Here is a 15,634-nt window from a genome sequence, read left to right on the forward strand (position 1 = left end):
GGCTGTTACGTTAGGGCTATGTGCCCATCGAGCACAAGATTCAGCAGGAGCTGCAGGACCCCAGGTCGCCGGAGAAGGATCTGAAGCGCCTGCGCAAGATTAAAAGGCAGATCACACTGAAGGCTTCGCTGGAAAAGCTGTGAGTACACGTCAAGCCTTTCAATAATCCTCTTATAATATTACGCTTTTTCGTTTCCAGCCAGCATAACACACGACAAGGCCGATGCGGACGACGATGACGAAGAGGACTCTGCTATGGACCCGGAAAAGTGCGACATGCCCGGTCCACTCATAAGTTGGATAGAAATGGGCAAGTTTTAGATAACCTACTTAAAAAAGTTTTATTCTCATTGGATTTTCATTCTTATATCAACAGCAACGAACTGGAGAACGTCCACAAGCCCGCTGACATTTGCAGCCTGAGTGCAGCCGGCTACATAGCCAATGGAGCCAGGAATGGCAGCACTAAGGGGATGCGTCTGGCCATGTCGCTGGCCCAGCTCTGTGATCTGTCGTCCAAGCAGGCGCTCTCATCGCGTGGCCCCATTGCCCAGTGGGAAAGCTTGATCAAGAACCGTTTTACAGTGTGACCAACTCATTATTTCGAAGTGTGGCCGCTTTGACTGTTCGCTGTTTGCCTGCAGCCATGTGCAGCAGCGTCGATCAACTACTGTCAGAAAACCACGTGCAGCTTTGACATCCTACTTTTTAGGTTATGGAAAATGCACTCAGGAGCAGCCACAGGAAAAGGATGAGCTGGATAAAGACCAGGTCATGCTGGTCACAGTCCAGCCGGTGGCAGTGCAGACCACTTCGCTCCTGCTGCCCATTGATGAGCTATCCAATACCCCCTCGCTGAGGAGGAGAGCCCTGGTGACCCGCATTTTGATGACTCGGGCATCTCGGCCTCCCCACAGAGCAAGAACAACCTTCAGGCCAAGCAGCAGCAGCAGCCGGAGCCGCAGCAGCAGAAGCTTATCACCGCAGCTAAGCGGCCTGCCCCAGAATCGTTTTGGGTTATGGTGAATGCACTCAGGAGCAGCCACAGGATCAGGATGAGCTGGATCACGCCCTCGCTGACCTCTAGCGTGAGCAGCGCCAACGAGGAGAGCCCTGGTGACCCGCATTCTGAGGACTCGTGCATCTCGGCCTCCCCACAGAGCAAGAACAGCCTCCAGGCCAAGCAGCAGCTGCAGCCGCTCTAGCTGACCGTGATCACCCGCCAGGAGCAGCGTTACATTGGACCCAACTGCCTCAACATACACCGGAGCCGCAGCAGCAGAAGCTTATCACCGCAGCTAAGCGGCCTGCTCCAAAACCGACAGTTTGCCTTCGGTGGTGCCTCTTCCAAGGGCGTGATGCAGCGGTTTATGGCCTCCCATGGCAAGGTGGGCAACATCAGCAACAGCAACACCCTCAAGATGAACACGCGCACGGCGTTGACCTTCCTGGAGAACGGCAACTCGCCAACGAGCATTAGCACGGTCACCCCATCACCGCAGCCATCGAGAGGGACACGGAGGGCAGGCTGTTACGTTAGGGCTATGTGCCCATCGAGCACAAGATTCAGCAGGAGCTGCAGGACCCCAGGTCGCCGGAGAAGGATCTGAAGCGCCTGCGCAAGATTAAAAGGCAGATCACACTGAAGGCTTCGCTGGAAAAGCTGTGAGTACACGTCAAGCCTTTCAATAATCCTCTTATAATATTACGTTTTTTCGTTTCCAGCCAGCATAACACACGACAAGGCCGATGCGGACGACGATGACGAAGAGGACTCTGCTATGGACCCGGAAAAGTGCGACATGCCCGGTCCACTCATAAGTTGGATAGAAATGGGCAAGTTTTAGATAACCTACTTAAAAAAGTTTTATTCTCATTGGATTTTCATTCTTATATCAACAGCAACGAACTGGAGAACGTCCACAAGCCCGCTGACATTTGCAGCCAGAGTGCAGCCGGCTACATAGCCAATGGAGCCAGGAATGGCAGCACTAAGGGGATGCGTCTGGCCATGTCGCTGGCCCAGCTCTGTGATCTGTCGTCCAAGCAGGCGCTCTCATCGCGTGGCCCCATTGCCCAGTGGGAAAGCTTGATCAAGAACCGTTTTACAGTGTGACCAACTCATTATTTCGAAGTGTGGCCGCTTTGACTGTTCGCTGTTTGCCTGCAGCCATGTGCAGCAGCGTCGATCAACTACTGTCAGAAAACCACGTGCAGCTTTGACATCCTACTTTTTAGGTTATGGAAAATGCACTCAGGAGCAGCCACAGGAAAAGGATGAGCTGGATAAAGACCAGGTCATGCTGGTCACAGTCCAGCCGGTGGCAGTGCAGACCACTTCGCTCCTGCTGCCCATTGATGAGCTATCCAATACCCCCTCGCTGAGGAGGAGAGCCCTGGTGACCCGCATTTTGATGACTCGGGCATCTCGGCCTCCCCACAGAGCAAGAACAACCTTCAGGCCAAGCAGCAGCAGCAGCCGGAGCCGCAGCAGCAGAAGCTTATCACCGCAGCTAAGCGACGTGCCCCAGAATCGTTTTGGGTTATGGTGAATGCACTCAGGAGCAGCCACAGGATCAGGATGAGCTGGATCAAGCCCAGGGCGAGGTGGCCACAGCCCGGCCGGCGGCAGTACAGACCACTGATGACCCGCATCCTGAGGACTCGTGCATCTCGGCCTCCCCACAGAGCAAGAACAACCTCAAGGCCAAGCAGCAGCAGCAGTCGCTCAAGCTGACCACGATCATCCGCCAGGAACAGCGTTACATTGGACCCAACTGCCTCAACATGACACCGGAGCCGGCGCAGCAGAAGCTGACCACCAGGACCATTTCCACTCCGCAGCTGATCGGCCTGCCCCAGAATCGTTTTGGGTTATGGGGAATGCACTCAGGAGCAGCCACAGGATCAGGATGAGCTGGATCACGCCCTCGCTGACCTCTAGCGTGAGCAGCGCCAACGAGGAGAGCCCTGGTGACCCGCATTCTGAGGACTCGTGCATCTCGGCCTCCCCACAGAGCAAGAACAACCTCCAGGCCAAGCAGCAGCAGCAGCCGCTCAAGCTGACCGTGATCACCCGCCAGGAGCAGCGTTACATTGGACCCAACTGCCTCAACATGACACCGGAGCCGCCGCAGCATAAGCTTATCACCAGGATCATTTCCACTCCGCAGCTAAGCGGCCTGCCCCAGAATCGTTTTGGGTTATGGTGAATGCACTCAGGAGCAGCCACAGGATCAGGATGAGCTGGATCACGCCCTCGCTGACCTCTAGCGTGAGCAGCGCCAACGAGGAGAGCCCTGGTGACCCGCATTCTGAGGACTCGTGCATCTCGGCCTCCCCACAGAGCAAGAACAACCTCCAGGCCAAGCAGCAGCAGCAGCCGCTCAAGCTGACCGTGATCACCCGCCAGGAGCAGCGTTACATTGGACCCAACTGCCTCAACATGACACCGGAGCCGCAGCAGCAGAAGCTTATCACCGCAGCTATGCGGCCTGCCCCAGAATCGTTTTGGGTTATGGTGAATGCACTCAGGAGCAGCCACAGGATCAGGATGAGCTTGATCACGCCCTCGCTGACCTCTAGCGTGAGCAGCGCCAACGAGGAGAGCCCTGGTGACCCGCATTCTGAGGACTCGTGCATCTCGGCCTCCCCACAGAGCAAGAACAACCTCCAGGCCAAGCAGCAGCAGCAGCCGCTCAAACTGACCGTGATCACCCGCCAGAAGCAGCGTTACATTGGACCCAACTGCCTCAACATCACATCGGAGGCGCAGCAGCAGAAGCTAATCACCGCAGCTAAGCGGCCTGCTCCAGAACCGACAGTTTGCCTTCGGTGGTGCCTCTTCCAAGGGCGTGATGCAGCGGTTTATGGCCTCCCATGGCAAGGTGGGCAACATCAGCAACAGCAACACCCTCAAGATGAACACGCGCACGGCGTTGACCTTCCCGGAGAACGGCAACTCGCCAACGAGCATTAACACGGTCACCCCATCACCGCAGCCATCGAAAGGGACACGGAGGGCAGGCCATTACGTCAGGGCTATGTGCCCGTCGAGCACAAGATTCAGCAGGAGCTGCAGGAGCTGCAGGACCCCAGGTCGCCGGAGAAGGATCTGAAGCGCCTGCGCAAGATTAAAAGGCAGATCACACTGAAGGCTTCGCTGGAAAAGCTGAGTACGCGTCAAGCTTTTCATGAATCCTCTTATAATATTACGCTTTTTCGTGTCCAGCCAGCATAACACACGACAAGGCCGATGCGGACGACGATGACGAAGAGGACTCTGCTATGGACCCGGAAAAGTGCGACATGCCCAGTCCACCTAGGAGTTGGATAGAAATGGGCAAGTTTTAGATAACCTACTTAAAAAAGTTTTATTCTCATTGGATTTTCATTCTTATATCAACAGCAACGAACTGGAGAACGTCCACAAGCCCGCTGGCATTTGCAGCCTGAGTGCAGCCGCCTACATAGCCAATGGAGCCAGGAATGGCAGCACTAAGGCCCAGCTCTGTGATCTGTCGTCCAAGCAGACGCCCTCATCGCGAGGCCCCATTGCCCAGTGGGAAAGCTTGATCAAGAACCGTTTTACAGTGTGACCAACTCATTTGCCACGTCCTTACTTCTAAGTGTGCCCGCTTTGACTGTTCGCTGTTTGCCTGCAAGCATGTGCAACAGCGACGATCACATGGAACATGGAACCCTGTGCAGCTTTTACATTTTACGTTTTGGGTTATGGTGAATGCACGCAGGAGCAGCCACAAGATCAGGATGAGCTGGATCAAGCCCAGGGCGAGGTGGCCACAGCCCGGCCGGCGGCAGTACAGACCACTGATGACCCGCATTCTGAGGACTCGTGCATCTCGGCCTCCCCACAGAGCAAGAACAACCTCAAGGCCAAGCAGCAGCAGCAGTCGCTCAAGCTGACCACGATCATCCGCCAGGAACAGCGTTACATTGGACCCAACTGCCTAAACATGACACCGGAGCCGCCGCAGCATAAGCTTATCACCAGGATCATTTCCACTCCGCAGCTAAGCGGCCTGCCCCAGAATCGTTTTGGGTTATGGTGAATGCACTCAGGAGCAGCCACAGGATCAGGATGAGCTGGATCACGCCCTCGCTGACCTCTAGCGTGAGCAGCCCCAAGGAGGAGAGCCCTGGTGACCCGCATTCTGAGGACTCGTGCATCTCGGCCTCCCCACAGAGCAAGAACAACCTCCAGGCCAAGCAGCAGCAGCAGCCGCTCAAGCTGACCGTGATCACCCTCCAGGAACAGCGATACATTGGACCCAACTGCCTCAACATGACACCGGAGCCGCCGCAGCATAAGCTTATCACCAGGATCATTTCCACTCCGCAGCTAAGCGGCCTGCCCCAGAATCGTTTTGGGTTATGGTGAATGCACTCAGGAGCAGCCACAGGATCAGGATGAGCTGGATCAAGCCCAGGGCGTGGTGGCCACAGCCCGGCCGGCGGCAGTACAGACCACTGATGACCCGCATTCTGAGGACTCGTGCATCTCGGCCTCCCCACAGAGCAAGAACAACCTCCAGGCCAAGCAGCAGCAGCAGCCGCTCAAGCTGACCGTGATCACCCGCCAGGAGCAGCGTTACATTGGACCCAACTGCCTCAACATGACACCGGAGCCGCGGCAGCATAAGCTTATCACCAGGATCATTTCCACTCCGCAGCTAAGCGGCCTGCCCCAGAATCGTTTTGGGTTATGGTGAATGCACTCAGGAGCAGCCACAGGATCAGGATGAGCTGGATCACGCCCTCGCTGACCTCTAGCGTGATCAGCGCCAACGAGGAGAGCCCTGGTGACCCGCATTCTGAGGACTCGTGCATCTCGGCCTCCCCACAGAGCAAGAACAACCTCTAGGCCAAGCAGCAGCAGCAGCCGCTCAAGCTGACCGTGATCACCCTCCAGGAGCAGCGATACATTGGACCCAACTGCCGAAACATGACACCGTCAAGCAGAAGATCCAGCAGGAGCTGCAGGAGCCCAAGTCGCGGGAGAAGGATCTGAAGCGCCTGCGTAATATTAAAAGGCAGAACACACTGAAGGCTTCGCTGGAAAAGCTGTGAGTACACGCCAAGCCTTTCAAGAATCCTCTTCTAATATTACGCTTTTTCGTTTCCAGCCATCTCAGCACAGACGACGAGGCCGATGCGGACGACGATGACGATGAGGACTCTGAGGTGGAGCACTGCTATGGACCAATGGCAGCATTAATGGGAGGCGTCCGGCCATGTCGCTGGCTCAGCTCTTTAATCTAAGAAGCAGGGGCCCTCATCGCGAGGTCCCATTGCCCAGTGTGAAAGCCTGATCAAGAAGAATGCCGAGAACGGAACGGTTGTTGAGGCGGTAATCTAAGAGGACGAACGGAAGAGGTTAGCAGAGTCGTCTTTCCCTCCGAAAATCAACACATCAATCCACCAAATTATTATTGTAATGTCCACTCTTGATACCAATCCTAAGTCTGACTCCCGATCCTCGTCTCCACACAAAGCGAAAGATGCTTATGAACAAATTAATCTAAACGCCTTAAAAATTCGAAATAACACACGACAAGGCCGATGCGGACGACGATGACGAAGAGGACTCTGCTATGGACCCGGAAAAGTGCGACATGCCCAGTCCACCTAGGAGTTGGATAGAAATGGGCAAGTTTTAGATACCCTACTTAAAAAAGTTTTATTCTCATTGGATTTTCATTCTTATATCAACAGCAACGAACTGGAGAACGTCCACAAGCCCGCTGGCATTTGCAGCCTGAGTGCAGCCGCCTACATAGCCAATGGAGCCAGGAATGGCAGCACTAAGGCCCAGCTCTGTGATCTGTCGTCCAAGCAGACGCCCTCATCGCGAGGCCCCATTGCCCAGTGGGAAAGCTTGATCAAGAACCGTTTTACAGTGTGACCAACTCATTTGCCACGTCCTTACTTCTAAGTGTGCCCGCTTTGACTGTTCGCTGTTTGCCTGCAAGCATGTGCAACAGCGACGATCACATGGAACATGGAACCCTGTGCAGCTTTTACATTTTACGTTTTGGGTTATGGTGAATGCACGCAGGAGCAGCCACAAGATCAGGATGAGCTGGATCAAGCCCAGGGCGAGGTGGCCACAGCCCGGCCGGCGGCAGTACAGACCACTGATGACCCGCATTCTGAGGACTCGTGCATCTCGGCCTCCCCACAGAGCAAGAACAACCTCAAGGCCAAGCAGCAGCAGCAGTCGCTCAAGCTGACCACGATCATCCGCCAGGAACAGCGTTACATTGGACCCAACTGCCTAAACATGACACCGGAGCCGCCGCAGCATAAGCTTATCACCAGGATCATTTCCACTCCGCAGCTAAGCGGCCTGCCCCAGAATCGTTTTGGGTTATGGTGAATGCACTCAGGAGCAGCCACAGGATCAGGATGAGCTGGATCAAGCCCAGGGCGTGGTGGCCACAGCCCGGCCGGCGGCAGTACAGACCACTGATGACCCGCATTCTGAGGACTCGTGCATCTCGGCCTCCCCACAGAGCAAGAACAACCTCCAGGCCAAGCAGCAGCAGCAGCCGCTCAAGCTGACCGTGATCACCCGCCAGGAGCAGCGTTACATTGGACCCAACTGCCTCAACATGACACCGGAGCCGCGGCAGCATAAGCTTATCACCAGGATCATTTCCACTCCGCAGCTAAGCGGCCTGCCCCAGAATCGTTTTGGGTTATGGTGAATGCACTCAGGAGCAGCCACAGGATCAGGATGAGCTGGATCACGCCCTCGCTGACCTCTAGCGTGATCAGCGCCAACGAGGAGAGCCCTGGTGACCCGCATTCTGAGGACTCGTGCATCTCGGCCTCCCCACAGAGCAAGAACAACCTCTAGGCCAAGCAGCAGCAGCAGCCGCTCAAGCTGACCGTGATCACCCTCCAGGAGCAGCGATACATTGGACCCAACTGCCGAAACATGACACCGTCAAGCAGAAGATCCAGCAGGAGCTGCAGGAGCCCAAGTCGCGGGAGAAGGATCTGAAGCGCCTGCGTAATATTAAAAGGCAGAACACACTGAAGGCTTCGCTGTAAAAGCTGTGAGTACACGCCAAGCCTTTCAAGAATCCTCTTCTAATATTACGCTTTTTCGTTTCCAGCCATCTCAGCACAGACGACGAGGCCGATGCGGACGACGATGACGATGAGGACTCTGAGGTGGAGCACTGCTATGGACCAATGGCAGCATTAATGGGAGGCGTCCGGCCATGTCGCTGGCTCAGCTCTTTAATCTAAGAAGCAGGGGCCCACATCGCGAGGTCCCATTGCCCAGTGTGAAAGCCTGATCAAGAAGAATGCCGAGAACGGAACGGTTGTTGAGGCGGTAATCTAAGAGGACGAACGGAAGAGGTTAGCAGAGTCGTCTTTCCCTCTGAAAATCAACACATCAATCCACCAAATTATTATTGTAATGTCCACTCTTGATACCAATCCTAAGTCTGACTCCCGATCCTGTTCTGCACACAAAGCGAAAGATGCTTATGAACAAATTAATCTAAACGCCTTAAAAATTCGAAATAAAATTATTGAATTTGATTTATTTTCGTTGTTCTTGTTATTTAAAATTGTTCTTGTTGTAAAAGAGTCGTTTGTTGTTCTTGTTGTTGTTGTTGGCAAAATCCAGCATTCAGTTTGGTCCGTTTCAGTACAAAATTGCCAATTTCTGGATCTGGAGTACCAGGCGAACAGAAATCGCAGAAAGTAGATTCACTTTAGTACAAAAGCTTCAAATTAGAGTTGTCCGTTTAGCTATGTTGTAGCAAAGCAAAGAGCTTTAAGCTCAAAGCTTGAATCTAGCTATAAAATAGCTAAACGGACAACTCTAATTTGAAGCTTTTGTACCAAAGTGAATCTACTTTCTGCGATTTCTGTTCGCCTGGTACTCCAGATCCAGAAATTGGCAATTTTGTACTGAAACGAACCAAACTGAATGCTGGATTTTGCCAACAACAACAACAAGAACAACAAACGACTCTTTTACAACAAGAACAATTTTAAATAACAAGAACAACAAAAATCAAAGTCAATAATTTTATTTCGAATTTTTAAGGCGTTTAGATTAATTTGTTCATAAGCATCTTTCGCTTTGTGTGGAGACGAGGATCGGGAGTCGGACTTAGGATTGGTATCAATAGTGGACATTACAATAATAATTTGGTGGATTGATGTGTTGATTTTCGGAGGGAAAGACGACTCTGCTAACCTCTTCCGTTCGTCCTCTTAGATTACCGCCTCAACAACCGTTCCGTTCTCGGCATTCTTCTTGATCAGGCTTTCACACTGGGCAATGGGACCTCGCGATGAGGGCCCCTCCTCAGATCAAAGAGCTGAGCCAGGGACATGGACAGACGCATCCCCTTAGTGCTGCCATTCCTGGCTTCATTGGCTATGTAGGCGGTTGCACTCAGTCTGCGATTGCCAGCGGGCTTGTGAACGTCCTCCGGTTCGTTGCTGTTGATATAAGAATGAAAATCCAATGAGAATAAAACTTTTTTAAGTAGGTTATCTAAAACTTGCCCATTTCTATCCAACTCCTGGGTGGACTGGGCATGTCGCAGTTTTCCGGGTCCATAGCAGAGTCCTCTTCGTCATCGTCGTCCGCATCGGCCTTGTCGTCTGTGTTATGCTGGCTGGAAACGAAAAAGCGTAATATTAGAAGAGGATTCTATAAAGCCTTGACGTGTACTCACAGCTTTTCCAGCGAAGCCTTCAGTGTGTTCTGCCTTTTAATCTTGCGCAGGCGCTTCAGCTCCTTCTCCCGCGACTTGGGCTCCTGCAGCTCCTCCTGAATCTTGTGCTCGACGGGCACATAGCCCCAACGTAACAGCCTGCCCTCCGTGTCCCTCTCGATGGCTGCGGTGATGGGGTGACCGTGTTAATGCTCGTTGGCGAGTTGCCGTTCTCCAGGAAGGTCAACGCCGTGCGCGTGTTCATCTTGAGGGTGTTGCTGTTGCTGATGTTGCCCACCTTGCCATGGGAGGCCATAAACCGCTGCATCACGCCCTTGGAAGAGGCACCACCGAAGGCAAACTGTCGGTTCTGGAGCAGGCCGCTTAGCTGCGGTGATTAGCTTCTGCTGCTGCGGCTCCGGTGTCATGTTGAGGCAGTTGGGTCCAATGTAACGCTGCTCCTGGCGGGTGATCACGGTCAGCTTGGGCGGCTGCTGCTGCTGCTTGGCCTGGAGGTTGTTCTTGCTCTGTGGGGAGGCCGAGGTGCACGAGTCCTCAGAATGCGGGTCACCAGGGCTCTCCTCCTTGGCGCTGCTCACGCTAGAGGTCAGCGAGGCCGTGATCCAGCTCATCCTGATCCTGTGGCTGCTCCTGAGTGCATTCACCATAACCCAAAACGATTCTGGGGCAGGCCGCTTAGCTGCCGAGTGGAAATGATCCTGGTGATAAGCTTATGCTGCGGCGGCTCCGGTGTCATGTTGAGGCAGTTGGGTCCAATGTAACGCTGCTCCTGGCGGGTGATCACGGTCAGCTTGAGCGGCTGCTGCTGCTGCTTGGCCTGGAGGTTGTTGTTGCTCTGTGGGGAGGCCGAGATCCACGAGTCATCAGATTGCGGGTCATCAGTGGTCTGTACTGCCGCCGGCCGGGCTGTGGCCACCTCGCCCTGGGCTTGATCCAGCTCATCCTGATCTTGTGGCTGCTCCTGCGTGCATTCACCATAACCCAAAACGTAAAATGTAAAAGCTGCACAGGGTTCCATGTCAGCCGATCGTCGCTGCTGCACATGGTTGCAGGCAAACAGCGAACAGTCAAAGCGGCCACACTTCGAAATAATGAGTTGGTCACACTGGGCAATGGGGCCTCGCGATGAGGGCGTCTGCTTGGACGAAAGATCACAGAGCTGGGCCAGCGACATGGCCAGACGCATCCCCTTAGTGCTGCCATTCCTGGCTCCATTGGCTATGTAGGCGGCTGCACTCAGGCTGCAAATGCCAGCGGGCTTGTGTACGGTCTCCAGTTCGTTGCTGTTGATATAAGAATGAAAATCCAATGAGAATAAAACTTTTTTAAGTAGGTTATCTAAAACTTGCCCATTTCTATCCAACTCCTGGGTGGACTGGGCATGTCGCAGTTTTCCGGGGCTATAGCAGAGTCTTCTTCGTCATCGTCGTCCGCATCGGCCTTGTCGTCTGTGTTATGTTGGCTGGAAACGAAAAAGCGTAATATTATAAGAGGATTCTTGAAAGGCTTGACGCGTACTCACAGCTTTTCCAGCGAAGCCTTCAGTGTGTTCTGCCTATTAATCTTGCGCAGGCGCTTCAGCTCCTTCTCCCGCGACTTGGGCTCCTGCAGCTCCTCCTGAATCTTGTGCTCGACGGGCACATAGCCCCAACGTAACAGCCTGCCCTCCGTGTCCCTCTCGATGGCTGCGGTGATGGGGTGACCGTGTTAATGCTCGTTGGCGAGTTGCCGTTCTCCAGGAAGGTCAACGCCGTGCGCGTGTTCATCTTGAGGGTGTTGCTGTTGCTGATGTTGCCCACCTTGCCATGGGAGGCCATAAACCGCTGCATCACGCCCTTGGAAGAGGCACCACCGAAGGCAAACTGTCGGTTCTGGAGCAGGCCGCTTAGCTGCGGTGATTAGCTTCTGCTGCTGCGCCTCCGATGTGATGTTGAGGCAGTTGGGTCCAATGTAACGCTGCTCCTGGCGGGTGATCACGGTCAGCTTGAGCGGCTGCTGGTGCTGCTTGGCCTGAAGGTTGTTGTTGATCTGTGGGGAGGCCGAGATGCACGAGTCCTCAGAATGCGGGTCACCAGGGCTCTCCTCGTTGGCGCTGCTCACGCTAGAGGTCAGCGAGGCCGTGATCCAGCTCATCCTCATCAGTGGTCTGTACTGCCGCCGGCCGGGCTGTGGCCACCACGTCCTGGGCTTGATCCAGCTCATCCTGATCCTGTGGCTGCTCCTGAGTGCATTCACCATAACCCAAAACGATTCTGGGGCAGGCCGCTTAGCTGCGGTGATAAGCTTCTGCTGCTGCGGCTCCGGCTGCTGCTGCTGCTTGGCCTGAAGGTTGTTCTTGCTCTGTGGGGAGGCCGAGATGCCCGAGTCATCAAAATGCGGGTCACCAGGGCTCTCCTCCTCAGCGAGGGGGTATTGGATAGCTCATCAATGGGCAGCAGGAGCGAAGTGGTCTGCACTGCCGCCGGCTGGACTGTGACCAGCATGACCTGGTCTTTATCCAGCTCATCCTTTTCCTGTGGCTGCTCCTGAGTGCATTCACCATAACCCAAAACGATTCTGGGGCAGGCCGCTTAGCTGCGGTGATAAGCTTCTGCTTCTGCGGCTCCGGCTGCTGCTGCTGCTTGGCCTGAAGGTTGTTCTTGCTCTGTGGGGAGGCCGAGATGCCGGAGTCATCAAAATGCGGGTCACCAGGGCTCTCCTCCTCAGCGAGGGGGTATTGGATAGCTCATCAATGGGCAGCAGGAGCGAAGTGGTCTGCACTGCCGCCGGCTGGACTGTGACCAGCATGACCTGGTCTTTATTCAGCTCATCCTTTTCCTGTGGCTGCTCCTGAGTGCATTTTCCATAACCTAAAAAGTAGGATGTCAAAGCTGCACGTGGTTTTCTGACAGTAGTTGATCGACGCTGCTGCACATGGCTGCAGGCAAACAGCGAACAGTCAAAGCGGCCACACTTCGAAATAATGAGTTGGTCACACTGTAAAACGGTTCTTGATCAAGCTTTCCCACTGGGCAATGGGGCCACGCGATGAGAGCGCCTGCTTGGACGACAGATCACAGAGCTGGGCCAGCGACATGGCCAGACGCATCCCCTTAGTGCTGCCATTCCTGGCTCCATTGGCTATGTAGCCGGCTGCACTCTGGCTGCAAATGTCAGCGGGCTTGTGGACGTTCTCCAGTTCGTTGCTGTTGATATAAGAATGAAAATCCAATGAGAATAAAACTTTTTTAAGTAGGTTATCTAAAACTTGCCCATTTCTATCCAACTTATGAGTGGACCGGGCATGTCGCACTTTTCCGGGTCCATAGCAGAGTCCTCTTCGTCATCGTCGTCCGCATCGGCCTTGTCGTGTGTTATGCTGGCTGGAAACGAAAAAGCGTAATATTATAAGAGGATTCTTGAAAGGCTTGATGCGTACTCACAGCTTTTCCAGCGAAGCCTTCAGTGTGATCTGCCTTTTAATCTTGCGCAGGCGCTTCAGATCCTTCTCCGGCGACCTGGGGTCCTGCAGCTCCTGCTGAATCTTGTGCTCGACGGGAACATAGCCCTGACGTAATGGCCTGCCCTCCGTGTCCCTTTCGATGGCTGCGGTGATGGGGTGACCGTGTTAATGCTCGTTGGCGAGTTGCCGTTCTCCGGGAAGGTCAACGCCGTGCGCGTGTTCATCTTGAGGGTGTTGCTGTTGCTGATGTTGCCCACCTTGCCATGGGAGGCCATAAACCGCTGCATCACGCCCTTGGAAGAGGCACCACCGAAGGCAAACTGTCGGTTCTGGAGCAGGCCGCTTAGCTGCGGTGATTAGCTTCTGCTGCTGCGCCTCCGATGTGATGTTGAGGCAGTTGGGTCCAATGTAACGCTGCTTCTGGCGGGTGATCACGGTCAGTTTGAGCGGCTGCTGCTGCTGCTTGGCCTGGAGGTTGTTCTTGCTCTGTGGGGAGGCCGAGATGCACGAGTCCTCAGAATGCGGGTCACCAGGGCTCCCCTCGTTGGCGCTGCTCACGCTAGAGGTCAGCGAGGGCGTGATCCAGCTCATCCTGATCCTGTGGCTGCTCCTGAGTGCATTCACCATAACCCAAAACGATTCTGGGGCAGGCCGCTTAGCTGCCGAGTGGAAATGATCCTGGTGATAAGCTTATGCTGCGGCGGCTCCGGTGTCATGTTGAGGCAGTTGGGTCCAATGTAACGCTGCTCCTGGCGGGTGATCACGGTCAGCTTGAGCGGCTGCTGCTGCTGCTTGGCCTGGAGGTTGTTGTTGCTCTGTGGGGAGGCCGAGATCCACGAGTCATCAGATTGCGGGTCATCAGTGGTCTGTACTGCCGCCGGCCGGGCTGTGGCCACCTCGCCCTGGGCTTGATCCAGCTCATCCTGATCTTGTGGCTGCTCCTGCGTGCATTCACCATAACCCAAAACGTAAAATGTAAAAGCTGCACAGGGTTCCATGTCAGCCGATCGTCGCTGCTGCACATGGTTGCAGGCAAACAGCGAACAGTCAAAGCGGCCACACTTCGAAATAATGAGTTGGTCACACTGTAAAACGGTTCTTGATCAAGCTTTCCCACTGGGCAATGGGGCCACGCGATGAGAGCGCCTGCTTGGACAACAGATCACAGAGCTGGGCCAGCGACATGGCCAGACGCATTCTCTTAATGCTGCCATTGCTGACTTCACTTTCTATGTAGGCGGCTGCATTCAGGCTGCGATTGCGACGGGCTTTTGTACGTTCTCCAGATGGTTGCTGTGGATATAAGAATGAAAATTCAATGAGAATAAAACTGTTTTAAGTAGGTTATCTAAAACTTGCCCATTTCTATCCAACTCCGGGGTGGACTGGGCATTGCGCAGTTTTCCGGGTCCATAGCAGTGCTCCACCACAGAGTTCTTGTCGTCCGCATCGGCTTCGTCGTACGTACTGGTCTCGTCGTCTGTGCTTAGCAGGCTGGAAACGAGAAAACGTAAGATTATAAGAGGATTCTTTAAAGCCTTGACGTGTACTCACAGCTTGTCCAGCGAAGCCTTCAGTGTGTTTTGCCTGTTAATCTTGCGCAGGCGCTTCAGATCCTTATCCCGCGACTTGGGCTCCTGCAGCTCCTGCTGGATCTTCTGCTCGACGGGCACATAGCCTCGACGCAACGGCCTGCCTTCCGAGTCCCGCTCGATGGCTGTCGGTGATAGGGTGATCGTGCTAATGCCCGTTGTGAGTAGCCGTTCTCCAGGTAGGCCAACGCCATTCGCGTGTGCAGCTTGAGGGTGTTGCTGTTGCTACTGACTTCCATTCTGATTGATGTTGCCCAACTCGTCATGGGAGGCCGTAAACCGCTGCATCACGCCCTTGGTAGAGGCACCACCGAAGGCAAACTGACATTTCTGGGGCAGCCCGCTTAGCTGCGGAGTGGAAATGGTCCTGGTGATAAGCTTCTGCTCCGGCGGCTCCGGTGTCATGTTGAGGCAGTGGGGTCCAATGTAACGATGCTCCTGGCGGGTGACCACGGTCAGCTTAAGTGGCTGCTGCTGCTTGGCCTGGAGCTTCTAGTTGCTCTGTGGGGAGGCCGAGATCCACGAGTCATCAGATTGCGGGTCATCAGAGCTCTCCTTCTTAGCGCTGATCACGCTAGAGGTCAGCGAAGGGGTGTTGGATAGCTCATCTAAGGGCAGCAGGAGCGAAGTGGTCTACACTGCCGCCGGCCGGACTGTGTCAGTTTGACCTGGTCTTGATCCAGCTCATCCTGATCCTGTGGCTGCTCCTGAGTGCATTCACCATAACCCAAAACGTAGGATGTCAAAGTTGCACATGGTTTCATGTCTGCAGTCGATAGTCAAAGCTTTCGATATAAAAGTAGTGAAAAATTAGCTAGTTTAGATAATTGGAAGTCGATAACTTTAGATAACGAAAAGCTTATGCA

The 15,634-nt window shown here is 54.2% G+C and overlaps 2 protein-coding genes and 3 pseudogenes across 5 annotated transcripts; 2 read left to right on the forward strand and 3 right to left on the reverse strand.

Moving 5' to 3' along the window:
* The first annotated feature begins 1,958 nt into the window (after positions 1 to 1,958).
* Positions 1,959 to 8,580, forward strand: LOC147643227 (uncharacterized; annotated as a pseudogene). Its single transcript, XR_015272302.1, has 7 exons — positions 1,959 to 3,202; positions 3,803 to 4,086; positions 6,009 to 6,086; positions 6,147 to 6,214; positions 6,606 to 6,669; positions 6,736 to 8,084; positions 8,145 to 8,580. The product of XR_015272302.1 is annotated as an uncharacterized LOC147643227 (transcript).
* Positions 4,232 to 5,960, forward strand: LOC147643228 (uncharacterized). The gene is made up of 2 exons (XM_086835699.1): positions 4,232 to 4,342; positions 4,409 to 5,960. Exon 2 carries the CDS (start codon positions 4,695 to 4,697, stop codon positions 5,070 to 5,072), a length of 378 nt encoding a protein of 125 aa, XP_086691825.1. The 5' UTR covers positions 4,232 to 4,342; positions 4,409 to 4,694; the 3' UTR covers positions 5,073 to 5,960.
* Positions 8,581 to 9,061: 481 nt separating the features above from the next.
* LOC147643229 (uncharacterized) lies at positions 9,062 to 11,936 on the reverse strand (annotated as a pseudogene). The gene is made up of 6 exons (XR_015272203.1): positions 11,807 to 11,936; positions 11,332 to 11,419; positions 10,841 to 11,017; positions 9,735 to 10,111; positions 9,562 to 9,674; positions 9,062 to 9,495 (listed from the first exon to the last, which is right to left on the reverse strand). The product of XR_015272203.1 is annotated as an uncharacterized LOC147643229 (transcript).
* A 408-nt stretch (positions 11,937 to 12,344) lies between these two features.
* On the reverse strand, positions 12,345 to 13,962 carry LOC147643230 (uncharacterized). The gene is made up of 3 exons (XM_086835237.1): positions 13,157 to 13,962; positions 12,986 to 13,096; positions 12,345 to 12,919 (listed from the first exon to the last, which is right to left on the reverse strand). Exon 1 carries the CDS (start codon positions 13,801 to 13,803, stop codon positions 13,342 to 13,344), a length of 462 nt encoding a protein of 153 aa, XP_086691363.1. The 5' UTR covers positions 13,804 to 13,962; the 3' UTR covers positions 12,345 to 12,919; positions 12,986 to 13,096; positions 13,157 to 13,341.
* Positions 13,963 to 14,008: 46 nt separating this feature from the next.
* Positions 14,009 to 15,532, reverse strand: LOC147643231 (uncharacterized; annotated as a pseudogene). Its single transcript, XR_015272204.1, has 3 exons — positions 14,731 to 15,532; positions 14,536 to 14,670; positions 14,009 to 14,469 (listed from the first exon to the last, which is right to left on the reverse strand). The product of XR_015272204.1 is annotated as an uncharacterized LOC147643231 (transcript).
* Between the last annotated feature and the right edge of the window lie 102 nt (positions 15,533 to 15,634).

The sequence above is a fragment of the Drosophila serrata genome, unplaced genomic scaffold (assembly GCF_035046125.1).
Source record: "Drosophila serrata isolate PLE 108 unplaced genomic scaffold, ASM3504612v1 contig_276, whole genome shotgun sequence".
Classification (NCBI taxonomy): Eukaryota; Metazoa; Arthropoda; class Insecta; order Diptera; family Drosophilidae; genus Drosophila; species Drosophila serrata.

Bases quoted from the DNA above. Each gene is read 5' to 3' on its own strand.
- LOC147643228 (XM_086835699.1), top strand. From the start codon at position 4,695: ATGGAACCCTGTGCAGCTTTTACATTTTACGTTTTGGGTTATGGTGAA.
- LOC147643230 (XM_086835237.1), bottom strand. From the start codon at position 13,803: ATGGTGAATGCACTCAGGAGCAGCCACAGGATCAGGATGAGCTGGATC.